The sequence below is a fragment of the Heteronotia binoei genome, chromosome 7 (genome assembly GCF_032191835.1).
Source record: "Heteronotia binoei isolate CCM8104 ecotype False Entrance Well chromosome 7, APGP_CSIRO_Hbin_v1, whole genome shotgun sequence".
NCBI classification, from domain to species: Eukaryota; Metazoa; Chordata; class Lepidosauria; order Squamata; family Gekkonidae; genus Heteronotia; species Heteronotia binoei.
Window position 1 is genome coordinate 7,467,194 of NC_083229.1, and position 16,358 is coordinate 7,483,551.

Genomic DNA, 16,358 nt, shown 5'->3' on the forward strand with positions numbered 1-16,358 from the left:
TGGCGAGAGGAAGGTAAAGGAGATTGTGAGCCGCTCTGAGACTCTGAGAATCAGAGTATAGGGTGGGATATATATCCAATATCATCATCTTCTTCTTCTAAATTGAATTAAATCTAGACCAAAGCGACTTTACTTACCAGGACACCTCTTCTCATTGCACTGCTTGTACTCCTCTTTTGGGCCTTGGCACGCTTCTCCTCCAAAGAAAGGTCCAAAGCAAGTCCGGTCCCGCTTTTGCGTCCCTCCTCCGCACGTCACCGTACAGCTGCCCCACGGCCCCCAAGCCTGCCACTTTCCGTCCACTGCAAGAGGAGAGAGAGATGTTGCAATTTTTTCTTTTCAAATGAGTGTGGGGAGGTGGGGTGCTTAACCCTTTCTTCCTATGTCTCTTCCATCATTTAAATTACCCCTAAGAACATAAGAGAAGCCATGTTGGATCAGGCCAACGGCCCATCCAGTCCAACACTCTGTGTCACGCAGTGGCCAATAATTTATATACATATATATACGCACTGTGGCTAATAGCCACTGATGGACCTCTGCTCCATATTTTTATCTAACCCCCTCTTGAAGCTGGCTATGCTTGTAGTCGCCGCCACCTCCTGTGGCAGTGAATTCCACGTTAATCACCCTTTGGTGAAGAAGTACTTCCTTTTATTTGTTTTTACCTGACTGCTCAGCAATTTCATTGAATGCCCACGAGTTCTTGTATTGTGAGAAAGGGACTTCTTTCTCTACCTTCTCCATCCCATGCATAATCTTGTAAACCTCTATCATGTCACCCCACAGTCGACGTTTCTCCAAGCTAAAGAGTCCCAAGCGTTTTAACCTTTCTTCATAGGGAAAGTGTTCCAAGCCTGTAATCATTCTAGTTGCCCTTTTCTGCACTTTTTCCAATGCTACAATATCCTTTTTGAGGTGCGGTGACCAGAATTGCACACAGTATTCCAAATGAGACCGCACCATCGATTTATACAGGGGCATTATGATACTGGCTGATTTGTTTTCAGTTCCCTTCCTAATAATTCCCAGCATGGTGTTGGCCTTTTTTATTGCTAATGCACACTGTCTTGACATTTTCTGTGAGTTCTCTACCACGACCCCAAGATCTCTCTCTTGGTCAATCTCTGCCAGTTCACACCCCATCAACTTGTATTTGTAGCTGGGATTCTTGGCCCCAATGTGCATTACTTTGCACTTGGCCACATTGAACCTCATCTGCCAGGTTGACGCCCACTCACCCAGCCTCAACAGATCCCTTTGGAGTTCCTCACAATCCTCTCTGGTTCTCACCACCCTGAACAATTTAGTGTATCAGCAAACTTGGCCACTTCACTGCTCACTCCCAACTCTAAATCATTTATGAACATGTTAAAGAGCATGGGACCCAGTACCGAGCCCTGCGGCACCCCACTGCTTACCGTCCTCCACTGACGCTATGGTTATCACCTCTATCTGTTCCTTCTTGTAGATTTAATTACAACTTGGCGGGGGTGGGGGATAGGGAGGTGTTGTCTTTGAACTGCAGAAAAGGTCTTGAGGTCCAAGAGTTGACCTCTCATAGGTCAGATCCTGTGGATTAATTCCATTATGGAATTCAGTGCCGGAGGCAGCAGTGCTGCAAGAAGCAGTGGCGGTTACAGCCAGCTTCAAGAGGGGATTGGATAAACATCTGGAGCAGAGGTCCATCAATTAGTCACAGCATATTGTTGGAACTCTGTCTGGGGCAAGTGATGCTTTGTATTCTTGGTGCTTGGGGGGGGGGGGCAACAGTCAGAGGGCTTCTAATGTCCTGGCCCCACTGATGGGCCTCCTGATGGCACCTGGGTTTTGGCCATTGTGTGACTGGATGGGCCACTGGCTTCTCAGACCAAACAGCCATGATCCAACATGGCTTCTCTTATGTTCCTATATCTGGGGCAGTGATGCTCTGTATTCTGGGTGCTTGGGAGGCAACAGTGGGAGGGCTTCTGGACCACCAATGAAGACTGGGGAGTTCTGCACAGGAGACAACACCCAGCAACATCTGCTTGTCTCTTGTCCTGAGAACCCCCCAAGGGGTTGCCATGAATTTGGTGGCACCTTGGAAACACTTAATCACAATCATTAAGCCTTCATATTAAAAATGTACCCTTCTGGCAGCAGAGATGCATTTATGGAAACAGTGGGACATGTACGGAAATATATTCGGTGGACTCCTTCTGGTGTGGGGGGGGGCGGCCTTAGAGCTGCAGAGTCTATAGCTAATAAACTCTTGGAAGAAGGAGCTGATGTACCCTCCAAGAGACATGTTCCAGGGGCTTTGGAACCCTGCCCAGTCAGATCCGAGGTACCTTCCTATGACCAGGATCTTCTGGAAGGGCTTCCTTCTTTGGGGCTTCTCATGGGAACTCCTTTCAAATGCTGGGAAACTGAGTGACTATCTATAGTTGGGGAGGAGGGAGCTCCTTTATTTCATTCAGGGACTGCATAATGCTCCGAGGAGAGGACATTCATGTTCCCAGGGGTGCATGGAGACACTAAAGCCCTCCAGGATGTTTTGGGAGAGAAGCGATCAAAAACAACAACTACTTCTACCACTACCACCACTACCACTACTACTACTACTGCTACCACTACAACTACTACTACTGCTACCACTACCACTTCTACTACTACCACCACTACTACTACTACTACCATCATTACCACTACTACTACTACCACTACCACTTCTACTACTACCACCACTACCACTACAACTACTACTACCACTACCACTTCTACTACTACCACCACTACCACTACCACTACTACTACCACCACCACCACAACCACTACCACTACTACCACTACAACTACTACTACTGCTACCACTACCACTTCTACTACTACCACCACTTCTACCACCATTACCACTTCCACCACTACCACTACTACTACTACCACCACCACTACTACTACTACCACCACAACCACTACAACTACTACTACTGCTACCGCTTCTACTACTACCACCACTACCACTACTACTACTACCACCACTGCCGCCACCACTACCACTACTATTACTACTACCATCATTACCAATACTACTACTACCACTACCACTAATAATAATAATAATAATAATAATAATAATAATAATAATAATAATAATAATAATAATAATAATAATAATAATAATAATAGGATTTATACCCTGCCCTTCACTCTGAATCTCAGAGACTCAGAACGGCCTATAATCTCCTTTCCCTTCCTCCCCCACAACAGACACCCTGTTAGGTAGGTGGGGCTGAGAGGGCTCTCACTGCAGCTGCCCTTTCAAGGACAACTTCTATGAGAGCTATGGCTGACCCCAGGCCATTCTAGCAGGTGGGAGTGGGAAATCAAACCCGGTTCTCCCAGATAAGAGCCCGCACACTTCACCATTGCACCAGGGGTGGCCAATGGTAGCCCTCCGGATGTTTTTTTTCCCTACAACTCCCATCAGCCCCAGCCATCGGCCATGCTGGCTGGGGCTGATGGGAGTTGTAGGCAAAAAACATCCGGAGAGCTACCGTCGGCCACCCCTGCACTACACCAAACTGGCTGCTGCTGTTGCTGTTGCTATTAACAACCACAACAACAACAACAACAATAAGCCCTCTATGAATCCAGTGCCAGTCCTTGAGGCATAAGTTGGATTGTGTCCTTTGTTACAGGGTTCATACAGGAACGGGAGACCACCGGTGAAGCATAGGGTTGCTACAGAGGGGCAGGCAATGGTAAACTACCATTGGTGGATCCTGGAAGCTAAGCAGAGCCAGTCCTGGTTAGTACTTGGATGACAGACCTCCGAGGAAATCGTTGGTTGCCATGCAGAGGTGAGCAATGGGAAACCACCAGCTTTTGTACTGAAACCCTTACAGGGGTCACCATAAGCCCCCTGAAACATGACGGCCCTTTTCACCACCACCACCACCACCACCAAGGTAGGCTGCGGTGCCACCTCCCATCCACCAGTGAGAAGCAAAACACAGATTCTAGCGCGTGCGGCCTGCAGCACAGCTGCTAGGCTGCTGTCGCTCCGTTTGTCTCCCTGGGAGGAGGAGGAGTTCGCCTGTTTGGGCGCACAGTTCGGGGGGGCGGAGCATAGCCGTGTTAACGGCTGGCTCTGCGCTCCCTTCCAGGCACTTCGACATCACTCAGCCCTGCCCCCCGCCCTGTATGTTATGTAGGCTTTCCTGGTTGCCTCATTTGAGGAGCCGGGTAGGAATTTTTGACGCTCCGGCTGTTTGGCTCTTGCTGGGGTGTGTTTTTTGCCTACCCTGCATAGCAGTGCAGTGGATTGTGGAATTGGCTCAGGGATGGTGCCTTTAAATAGGTGGTCACTTTAGTTGGCAGGTTTTTGGGGTTTAGGACACTATGCGGCTAGGGGAGGACTGGGAAGCATTCCCCTTTTGGGGAATTTGGGGTCTGGCATGATCAACCTTGGGTTTGGAGACCCGGGTTTGGAGAATGCAGACTGTCCAGGAGGCTCGGCTAGAGGGTGCCTTTCCGGCGAAACGTGCGTCTGGGGTTGGGCCCTCTGGTGCGGGTCTCCCTGCTGGGCCTGCCTGGAGGGAGCTGAGTTGCTCAGCTCTGGCCGGGGGGCTGGGTCTCTCGCCCGTTAATGGCAGGGGAGCGGTCGCGGTGACCCCTAGCCCCGGCCAGGCCGCTGGTGGGGTGCCCTTGCTGTTTACACTGTTAAGTTAATAAAGTGGCCCAATTTTATTCCAATGTATTGTGTCCGACTCTTTATTCCGACCTTGGGGGGCAAAAGGTCACCTTCCTCAGTCACAGCCATCTGTCCTGCCCACATCGCTCAGCAACCTCACACTTCAAAGATGGCGAGAAGATAGTCTGGAAGGGCAGAGGCCGGTCCAGACACTACTGACCTGGGCACTGCCGAAGGAAGCAATCGCGAGTTTCCACCCAGTGCCCCTGGCACTCAGCTCCACCGTAGGACGGCCCGTTGCACTCCCTTGTCCGCTGCTGGGTGCCGTTGGAGCAGCTGGTGGAACAGGCGCTCCAGCTGGACCATTCGTTCCAGTTGCCATCCACTGAGTGACCCAAAGAAGGGAAAGACAGAAAGCCAGAATGTGAAAACCGCTTTTGCACGGAGAGGTTCAAGAGTGACCGGCTGGACCAGTCCTTGAGCTGCAGAGAACAGTGAAGGAAGCAGGAAGACAGTTCTCAAATGAAGCTTGCTCATACCTCCAAACACCTGATTTAGTTACAGGGCCGAGCTGTAGAGCAGGGGTGGTTAACCTGGCTTAACGTAAGAGCCACATACAAGAAACGTCAGATGTTTAAGAGGTGCAAGACATGAACATCTGATGTTTGAGAGCCGGGAAGGAAGGGAGGGAGGGAGGGAGAGAGAGAGAGAGAAGAAGAAGAAGAAGAAGAAGAAGAAGAAGAAGAAGAAGAAGAAGAAGAAGAAGAAGAAGAAGAAGAAGAGATTGGATTTATGCCCTGCCCTCCACTCCAAATCTCAGAGCGGCTCACAATCTCCTTTATCTTCCTCCCCCACAACAGACACCCTGTGACGTAGATGAAGATATTGGATTTATATCCCGCCCTCCACTTTGAAGAGTCTCAGAGCGGCTCACAATCTCCTTTACCTTCCTCCCCCACAACAGACACCCTGTGAGGTAGATGAAGATATCGGATTTATATCCCGCCCACCACTCTGAAGAGTTTCAGAGTGGCTCACAATCTCCTTTATCTCCCCCCCCCAAAAAAAAACAGACACCCTGTGAGGTAGATGAAGATATTGGATTTCTATCCCGCCCTCCACTCCGAAGAGTCTCAGAGCAGGTCACAAGCTCCTTTATCTCCCCCCCCCCCACAACAGACACCCTGTGAGGTAGATGAAGATATCGGATTTATATCCCGCCCTCCACTCCGAAGAGTCTCAGAGCGGCTCACAATCTCCTTTACCTTCCTCCCCCACAACAAACACCCTGTGAGGTAGACGAAGATATTGGATTTATATCCCGCCCTCCACTCCGAAGAGTCTCAGAGCGGCTCACAATCGCCTTTACCTACTCCCCCCCACAACAGACACCCTGTGAGGTAGACGAAGATATTGGATTTATATCCCGCCCTCCACTCCGAAGAGTCTCAGAGCAGCTCACAAGCTCCTTTATCTTCCTCCCCCACAACAGACACCCTGTGAGGTAGATGAAGATATTGGATTTATATCCCGCCCTCCACTCCGAAGAGTCTCAGAGCGGCTCACAATCGCCTTTACCTACTCCCCCCCACAACAGACACTCTGTGAGGTAGACGAAGATATTGGATTTATATCCCGCCCTCCACTCCGAAGAGTCTCAGAGCGGCTCACAATCTCCTTTACCTCCCCCCCCCACACAACAGACACCCTGTGAGGTAGACGAAGATATTGGATTTATATCCCGCCCTCCACTCCGAAGAGTCTCAGAGCAGCTCACAAGCTCCTTTATCTTCCACCCCCCCCCAACAGACACCCTGTGAAGTAGATGAAGATATTGGATTTATATCCCGCCCTCCATTTTGAAGATTCTCAGAGCGGCTCACAATCTCCTTTACCTACCCCCCACCCCCAACAACAAACACCCCATGAAGACCTTATATTTTAGGCCCCTTAATCTAATCAGCAGCTGCCCCTGTAGATTCTGGACTTTCTCTACAAAAAAAAATCCCTGTGCAAAACAATGGTGATGTCAGAAGGTGTGGCCTAATATGCAAATGAGTTCCTGCTGGGATTTCTCTGCCAAACAAGCCCTGTAAATACACATATACATTCATAAAAGTTATTAGACTATATTCAATCAAGTATTACAACCTAATAACCAAAGACCTAAATCATTAATATGTTTGGGTATATCATTCCGATCCGTTAGGTACTCTAGAATGGGAAACCATATGGAAACCAAGCTGGCAGTTATATCTCGACCATCAATACGTTTAAGGTCGTCTGTCAATTTTGTCATCATGCACAGCACCCAAATTTTATTGTGCCACTGTTGCACTGAAGGAGGGATGGCAGTTTCCCAGTTCTCAGCAAGGCACGTCTTTGCAGAAGACAGCAGTAAAGAGATTCTTTCCATTGTTGCCGAAGGATATTTACACGAGACCCAACCATTTAAAAGGAGATGTTCAGGGGTGTTTTGAATGTCAACACGTGAAATAGATTTAATTTGAGTGAGCACTGAGTCCCAGGATTGTATGATATTCGGACAGGTGGACCAACAGTGTATGTTAGGGGTGTCAAACTCATTTGTTATGAGGGCCGGATCTGACATAAATGAGACCTTGTTGGGCCGGGCCATGTCAGGCTGGGCCATGTGCGTACCTATTTAAGATCAGGTAGCAGAAATATAAATTTTATAAAGAGCACAGACAAACACAAATATATATACATTAAAAAAAACTTAAAACATGCTTAAAACGTTAGCACTCATTCACCTTAAAGATGCTTTCTTTGTATTTCTCCCATGGGATCAAGGGAACTGGGCAAAGGAAGCTCTGGCTCTTTCCTTCCGTCACCAGGGGACTGGGGGGAGCTTCAGCCAATAGAAGGAAGAGAGGCTTGTATTTCTCCCATGGGATCCAGGAAACTGGGCAAAGGAAGCTCTGGCTCTTTCCTTCTTTCCCCAGGGGACTGGGGGGGAGCTTCAGCCAATAGAAGGAAGAGAGGCTTGTATTTCTCCCATGGGATCCAAAGAACTGGGCAAAGGAAGCTCTGGCTCTTTCCTTCTTTCCCCAGGGGACTGGGGGGGAGCTTCAGCCAATAGAAGGAAGAGAGGCTTGTATTTCTCCCATGGGATCCAGGAAACTGGGCAAAGGAAGCTCGGGCTCTTTCCTTCCTTCCCCAGGGGACTGGGGGGGAGCTTCAGCCAATAGAAGGAAGAGAGGCTTGTATTTCTCCCATGGGATGCAAAGAACTGGGAAAAGGAAGCTCTGGCTCTTTCCTTCCTTCCCCAGGGGACTGGGGGGGAGCTTCAGCAAATAGAAGGAAGAGAGGCTTGTATTTCTCCCATGGGACCCAGGAAACTGGGCAAAGGAAGCTCGGGCTCTTTCCTTCCTTCCCCAGGGGACTGGGGGGAGCTTCAGCCAATAGAAGGAAGAGAGGCTTGTATTTCTCCCATGGGATGCAAAGAACTGGGCAAAGGAAGCTCTGGCTCTTTCCTTCCTTCCCCAGGGGACTGGGGGGAAGCTTCAGCCAACAGAAGGAAGAGAGGCTTGGCTCTGCTGTGCAATTGAGAGAACCTGGCAAAGCAAGCTATTCCTCCCCCCTTCCTCCCCCAAGGGGGGAGCCACAGCCAATGGGGAAAAAAAACCCAGAGGTTTTGCTCTGTAGCTCCTGTGCAATTGAGCAAGCCTTGCGAAGCAAGCTGTGAGGCAGAGGGAAGCAAGAGAGATGGAGAAGGAAGCAGATGACAGCCGGTTACTTGGGGGGCCTGATCGGAGCCCTCCAGGAGGCCTGATTTGGCCCCCGAACTGCATGTTTGACACCCCTGGTGTATATAGTCTCCTACTTGTCCACAATTTTTCCAGCACCTGGGAGAAGAGGAGATTTTCATACGGGCTAGCTACAGTGCAGTGAGATACCAAAAGGATGTTATTTTAAAGCAGGGGTGACCAACGGTAGCTCTCCAGATGTTTTTTTTGCCTACAACTCCCATCAGCCCCAGCCAGCATGGCCGATGGCTGGGGCTGATGGGAGTTGTAGGCACAAAAAAACATCTGGAGAGCTACCGTTGGTCACCCCTGCTTTAAAGGATGGTAGCTGTACTTCCATTATTGTGGAGTTGAAGGAGGGTGATTTCCAAAGAGAGTCCCAAAAGTCTGAAGAGAAGGAATGTTTTCATGCTTTCTGCCACAACTGTTGGTCTGATAAAGGTTTGTCATTGTTCAGACCTGACGGTAAATCATATCGAGATGATATTAAGTGAGGCTTGCTTGAGAAGGCAGCTTTATGGATCCAAAATCAGCGAGAGGACATTGAAGAATGCCTTTGACCTTTATATGGGCACTTAAGCGAGCCAGCTGGAAACACTGCAGCCTGGCCCTTACGGGCAAGCAGTCGGCTGAGGCTGTGCAAATTGCGCTCGTTACCGGTTGAGTACCGGATCCGCTTCGAGGTTCTAATATTGACATTCAAAGCCTTGCGTGGCCTGGGACCGGCAAACCTGTGGGACCACCTCTCCCCACATGAGCCCCGAAAGTTGCTGCGATCTGCCAACCAACACATTCTGGTTATTCCTAACCCAAAGGACGTCTGTCTTGCCTCGACCAGGGCCTTGTTGGCCCTGGCCCCAACCTGGTGGAATCAGCTCCCTATGGAGACGCAGGCCCTACCGGATTTGTTACCTTTCCATAGGGCCTGTAAGACGGAGCTGTTCCACCAGGCGTTTGGTTGAGGCAAGCGGGCGTCCTTCTCCTCATTGCCTATAACATCGGCTATCCTCCCCCACAGTGATCTGCCATCTGAATTATTATATCTGGGCCATTGATTATATTCCAACCTGCACTATGAGCCCGCCCGCCTTTGTTATATAGTAGTGTGTTGTGTCGTTTTGCTTTTAATTGCATTTTATTGGTTTTATTGTATTTGACTGGTTTTACTTGGATGTAATCCGCCCTGAGCCTGTTTGGGAAAGGGCGGAATATAAATTTATAAAAATAAATAAATACATCAAAATAAATTTTGACTAGAAAGACCAAGGCTTGAACCTGGGTCACTCAGAATGCCAAACAGATAACAACATAAGAGAAGCCATGTTGGATCAGGCCAATGGCCCATCCAGTTCAACTCTCTGTGTCACATAAGAACATAAGAGAAGCCATGTTGGATCAGGCCAGTGGCCCATCCTGTCCAACACTCTGTGTCACATAAGAACATAAGAGAAGCCATGTTGGATCAGGCCAGTGGCCCATCCTGTCCAACACTCTGTGTCACATAAGAACATAAGAGAAGCCCTGTTGGATCAGGCCAATGGCCCATCCAGTCCAACACTCTGTGTCACATAAGAACATAAGAGAAGCCATGTTGGATCAGGCCAATGGCCCATCCAGTTCAACTCTCTGAGTCACACAGTGGCCAATATGTGTGTGTATATATACACATATACATACATACACACACACACACACACACACACACATATATATATATATATATATATATATATATATATATATATATATATATATATACACACTGTGGCTAATAGCCACTGATGGACCTCTGCTCCATATTTTTAACTAAACCCTTCTTGAAGGTGGCTATACTTGTGGCCGCCACCACCTCCTGTGGCAGTGAATTCCACATGTTAATCACCCTTTGGGTGAAGAAGCACTTCCTTTTATCCATTTTAACCTGACTGCTCAGCAATTTCATTGAAGTGGAAGATGCTCATCCACTGAGCCACAACCCCTCCTTATGAAGCTGAATTTCTCAAAAACAGCTGGAGACTAACTCCTGGTGCCCTTGTTCTTGCTTTGCTTAATTAACATGGATCGGCTCAAGAGTTCACCAGCCGGATGCATCAGCCGTGATTTACAATTTGTCTGGCAAAGACCCCCTTATGCAAAGTGCAGGTTGGGAATGAAATACGGACCCTTTTTATTAGCGCAATTTATCTTGGAATATTCCCCCAGTGTGACAGGCCCTCTTCTAATTATTTCTGGAGAGCTTCAGCTTGTTAGCAGAGGGCTCATTATCTCTCGGCAGAACACAAGGAAGCCCGCCCGATGCTGCGTATCAAAGCAGTGAGTTCGGGAAAATGCGGAAGGGGGCCAAGGGTCTTGACCCAAGGCGGGTTCTTCCATGTGCTCCGAAGACAAAGCCGAATAATCCGAATCTCGGTTTATTGCCAGCAACTGGGAGGGGGATGTGCAGTCTCCTATATTCAGGCTTGGTATCTCAAAGTCTGGGATTATTTTACTATTCATAAGATCACTGGTGAGGTGCGGTCAATATGAGTCTGGAATGGAAAAGCAGTTGCCCTTTTAAAGAATACATTTTTGCTAATTATTGAACTTAGCTTTAATTTTGTGTGCATGCGTTATTATCTATGCGTGAAATTTAAGTTGTATCAAGTTGTATTAAGAGAGCAGTTTGGTGTAGTGGTTAAGTGCGCAGGCTCTTATCTGGGAGAACTGGGTTTGATTCCCCACTCCTTCACTTGCACCTGCTGGAATGGCCTTGGGTCAGCCATAGCTCTGGCAGAGGTTGTCCTTGAAAGGGCAGCTGCTGTGAGAGCCCTCTCAGTCCCACCCACCTCTCAGGGTGTCTGTTGTGGGGGAGGAAGATAAAGGAGATTGTGAGGTGCTCTGAGACTCTGAGTTTCAGCGTGGAGGGTGGGATATAAATCCAATATCTTCTTCTATTTTGAAGCTTTATGAGCTAGAATGATTAAAGGTTTGGAACACTTTCCCTATGAAGCAAGGTTAAAACGCTTGGGGCTCTTTAGCTTGGAGAAACGTCGACTGCGGGGTGACATGATGCAGGTTGACAAGATTATTATTAAAGAATTCAAAACTAAAAAAACAAAAAACAACCTGGGAGGGGGGATGCAGATTCAGCGCTTTGAGAAGTCTCAAGGAAGCGAATGGAGCTAGAAGGCAATTGAGCCTTAAAAAGGTAAAGGTAGTCCCCTGTGCAAGCACCAGTCGTTTTCCGACTCTGGGGTGACATCGCTTGCACAATGTGGGAGGACGGTGGTTCAGTGGTAGAGCATCTTGGGGAGAGACGGTGGCTCAGTGGTAGAGCATCTGCTTGGGAAGCAGAAGGTCCCAGGTTCAATCCCTGGCATCTCCAAAAAAGGGTCCAGGCAAATAGGTGTGAAAAACCTCAGCTTGAGACCTTGGAGAGCCGCTGCCAGACTGAGAAGACAAGACTGACTTTGATGGACCCAGGGTCTGATTCAGTAGAAGGCAGCTTCATATGTTCATACGTCTTCACAGCAGATGTTTTACAGCAGGGGTGGGGAAACTTTTTTCTGCCAAGGGCCGTATGGATTATCCTCTGGGATAATCACGTGCAAACTGAACGGTGACAGTAACTTTTCCAGGCCCTGCAGCAATTCTGGCCGGCCAGCCAGGCCCCAGGGAGGCTGCCACATGGCTCGGTTCAGCCCAGCAATTCCTGAGGGCCACACCAAGTGACCTCGAGGGCCGCATAAGGCCCTCGAGACGGAGGTTCCCCACCCATTTTACAGGGTGGTTTGCCATCGCCTTCTCCAGTCATCTACACTTTCCCCCCAGCAAGCTGGGGACTCCTTTGACCCACCTTGGAAGGATGGAAGGCTGAGTCAGCCTCGAGCCGGCTACCTGAAAACCCAGCTTCCGCTTGGATCGAACTCAGGTCGTGAGCAGCGCTTTGGACTGCAGGCCTGCAGCTTTACCACTCTGTGCCAGGGGCCCAAATGAGCCTTACACGGTCGCTAACTAGGCACGATGGGGATCTCTGCTTCTTGCCACTAATCCTCGTCACCTGTTAGAAGCAACTCAACTCAGGGTCAACAAACACGGATGATGCAAAAGGTCGAAAGGAGAGGGCGAGGCAGGGCTGGAGAGCCTGGATCGTTGTCTTCAAATGTCTAAAGAGGTGTTGCACAGCAGTGGAGCAAACGCACTCTCTGTTGCTCCAGAGAGCAGCACTAGAACTAATGGGTAGAACTAGATGAGGAGGACCTTCCTAGAGCAGGGGTGGCCAAGCTGTGGCTCAGGAGACATACATGGCTCTTTCACACATATTGTGTGGCTCTTGAAGCCCTCACTGCCCCTCCTGCTGGCTGAGTGAAGGCATTTCTCTCTTTAAATTGCTTCTCCAAGCCAAGCCAGCTGGCAGTTTGGAGAATACATGTAAAGTTAAAGATGCTTTCTTTCCACCTCTCCCTCCCTCACCATCTATTTCCTTCCTTCCTTCCTTCCTTCCTTCCTTCCTTCCTTCCTTCCTTCCTTCCTTCCTTCCTTCCTTCCTTCCTTCCTTCCTTCCTTCCTTCCTTCCTTCCTTCCTTCCTTCCTTCCTTCCCTCCCTCCCTCCCTCCTTCCTTCCTTCCTTCCTTCCTTCCTTCCTTCCTTCCTTCCTCATCTGATGTAGAATCATACAGGTGGAAGGGGCCATCAGGGTCATCTAGTCCAACCCCCCTGCACAATTTAGAAACTCCCAAATACCTGACTCTAAATTCACAGGATCTTCACAGGATGTTCCTGTCTTGCAGCTCTCAAACATCTGACATTTATTCTATGTTGCTCTTGTGTTAAGAAAGTTTGGCCACCCTTGCTCTCGACCAAGGGTGGGGAACCTCTGTCTCGAGGGCCACATGGTGTGGCCCTCAGAGATTGCTGGGCCAAACCAAGCCATGTGGCAGCCTCTCTGGGGCCTGGCTGGCCACTGAGGATCGTGGGGCCCAGCCACGCCGTGCAGCAGCCTCCCCAGGGCCAGGCAGGGATCACAGAGCCCAGATGTACTGTGAGGCAGCCTCCCTGGGGCCTGGCTGGCCGGCCAGAATTGCTGCAGGGTCTGGAAAAGTTACTGTCACTGTTCGGTTTGCACTTGATTATCCCACATGGCGTGGCCTAATATGCTAATGAGTGTGTGAGCTAATATGCTAATATGTGGTCGAATATGCTACTGAGTTCCTGCTGGGCCTTTTCTACAAAAAAAGCCCTGGACCTATGCATTTCCTAGGGCGGCGGGCCGCGTGTGTGTGTGCCAGATTAGGCTCTCCCCACATGACTTCAAATAGAAAGACAATGATTTGCATTCATTTTGCTGGCCTGAATCGTTCTCCCTCGGCGGAGCACTGCTTTTAAAGCTGATAATTTTTCATGGCCCGCGAATGATGTTATAAATATCCATATGGCCCTCGGCAGAAAAAAGGTTCCCCACCCCTGCCCTGGACAATACCAAACCTTGATGCTGTTGTGTACAAATATGCATGTCCTCTGTGGCACTCTGTGGTCTGGTACATGCCACCAGGGACCGTCTAGGAGTGTCCTGTGGCTCAGTGGTAGGGATGGTGGCTCAGTGGTAGAGCATCTGCTTGGGAAGCAGAAGGTCCCAGGTTCAATCCCCGGCATCTCCAACTAAAAAGGGTCCAGGCAAATAGGTGTGAAAAACCTCAGCTTGAGACCCTGGAGAGCCGCTGCCAGTCTGAGAAGACAATACTGACTTTGATGGACCCAGGGTCTGATTCAGTATAAGGCAGCTTCATATGTTCATATGTTTAGGGGAGGGACGGTGGCTCAGTGGTAGAGCATCTGCTTTTTTGGAGATGCCAGGTTCAATCCCTGGCATCTCCAAAAAGGGTCCAGGCAAGTAGGCGTTAAAATCCTCAGCTTGAGACCCTGGAGAGCTGCTGCCAGTCTGAGAAGACAATACTGAGCTTGATGGACCCAGGGTCTGATTCAGTATAAGGCAGCTTCATATGTTCATATGTTTAGGGGAGGGACGGTGGCTCAGTGGTAGAGCATCTGCTTGGTAAGCAGAAGGTCCCAGGTTCAATCCCTGGCATCTCCAAAAAGGGTCCAGGCAAGTAGGCGTTAAAATCCTCCGCTTGAGACCCTGGAGAGCCGCTGCCAGTCTGAGAAGACAATACTGAGCTTGATGGACCAAAGGTCTGATTCAGTAGAAGGCAGCTTCATATGTTCATATGTCCTGCATCTGCCTTGTGAAGACGGTTGCAAGGTATGGGTCCTCCAGATGCATCTTGCCCATACTAATCGCCCACTTCCCATTGTGGAATAAATGTCAGGGGGCACAATAAATCAGTGAAAACAGTGTCCAGCGACACGCCTCGTCTGCTGAAATCCCAGCCGTTGAGTCACCGGAGATCTGCTGCACTGCATCAGAGAGTCGCCAGCAAAGCCCCCGTCCAAACCCAACTCGTCCTGCAATTAGGAAATCTTTCTCCCCTCCTCACCCCCCCCCTCCAGCTTTTCTAATGAGCTACTTCATTCTCCGGCAGCCCTGCTGCACACCCAGCGCTGCATTGTGCCCGCAACGGTGCGCCGTCATTGTTTGCAGTGATAAATCCCGGAAGCAATAACAGATGCGACTGGCAAGGCACTCAAGAGCTAAATCGCTGCCATTGTTTCTCCGCCCCCTCCTCCAGTTTGGCATTTGTCTGGCCTGCTGATTGCCTTTGCATTCGCCAGCAGAAATTAATTAAACCAGACCGGGGTGTGTGTGTGTGTGTGGCATGGGGCTTCCTCCCTTTTGATTGCGCTTTCATTTCGAGCTGTCGTTTGTTATCCCCTCCCCCCTCAAATCTGTAAGAAATTAAGTTTCCGTGCTCCCCTTACCATCAGTCATCCCCGCCCTGATTTCTCTGCCTTCATGTCCCAGAACATCCAGGATCTTTGATCCTCCAGAGAATGCATTCTTATCTTGCTCTTCCTTCAGGGGCTAAGAAGGGCATCTCCATTTGATCCGTACGAGAAGTTATTTTGTTTTCCTTATTCTGTCTTTATGTCAATTCTGTGATCCACTTTGTTTCTATATAGCGGATAAAAGGAAGTCCTTCTTCACCCAAAGGAAATTCACTGCCATGGAATTCACTGCTGCAGGAGGTAGTGGCGGCTACAAGAATAGGCAGCTTCAAGAGGGGATTGGATAAGCATATGGAGCAGAGGTCCATCACAGGCTATTAACCACAGCATATTGTTGGGACTCTCTGTCTGGGGCAGTGATGCTCTGTATTCTTGGTGCTTGGGGGGCACAGTGGGAGGACTTCTAGTGTCCTGGCCCCACTGGTGGACCTCCTGGTGGCACCTGGGTTTTTATGGCCACTGTGTGACACAGAGTGTTGGACTGGATGGGCCATTGACCTGATCCAACATGGCTTCTCTTAGGTTCTTATGTGTGACACAGAGTGTTGGACTGGATGGGCCATTGGCCTGATCCAACATTGCTTCTCTTAGGTTCTTATGTTCTTACATTGTCAAATAGTGTCACGGCTGGGGCCGGGTCAGGCAAAGTCCAGAGGCAGTCCGAGGTCTGTAGCCAGTAAGCAGGAGGGTCCGAGGCGCCAAATCCGAATCACTGTAGAAGTATCGCAGGTCTGAGGTCCAGAAGCCGAGGTCAGGGAGTCCAGAAGTCCAAAGCCAAAGTCAGGGAGTCAGGAACCAAAGTCAAGCCGGAGTGGATGCTAGAATGTCAGGGAGATGACTAGTTGCTTCCACAAAGCCTCCTCCCAAAGCCCACAGCTATATAGCCCTCTGCTGGCTGTTGCCCGTTTGGGCTAATTGCTGGCTCAGGGAGGCAGCCAGGATCCTGTTACCACTCAAGCATCCTTGCTCTTAGAAGGGCCAGAATCCTCTCAGAACTCAGGGAGCGTCTTGCTTGTGAGCGTGCCGCC

General features: G+C 49.5%; 1 protein-coding gene across 1 annotated transcript in view; it reads right to left on the reverse strand.

The window, feature by feature from the left end:
* LOC132574833 (adhesion G protein-coupled receptor B1-like) overlaps positions 1 to 16,358 on the reverse strand; it is a 249,685-nt gene that overhangs the window by 102,397 nt on the left and 130,930 nt on the right. Inside the window, exons 6-7 of the mRNA XM_060243064.1 lie at positions 4,899 to 5,063; positions 138 to 302 (exon numbers count right to left, since the gene is read on the reverse strand). Of these exons, the coding sequence (XP_060099047.1) occupies positions 138 to 302; positions 4,899 to 5,063 (330 nt within the window). The remainder of the gene's footprint in view (positions 1 to 137; positions 303 to 4,898; positions 5,064 to 16,358) is intronic.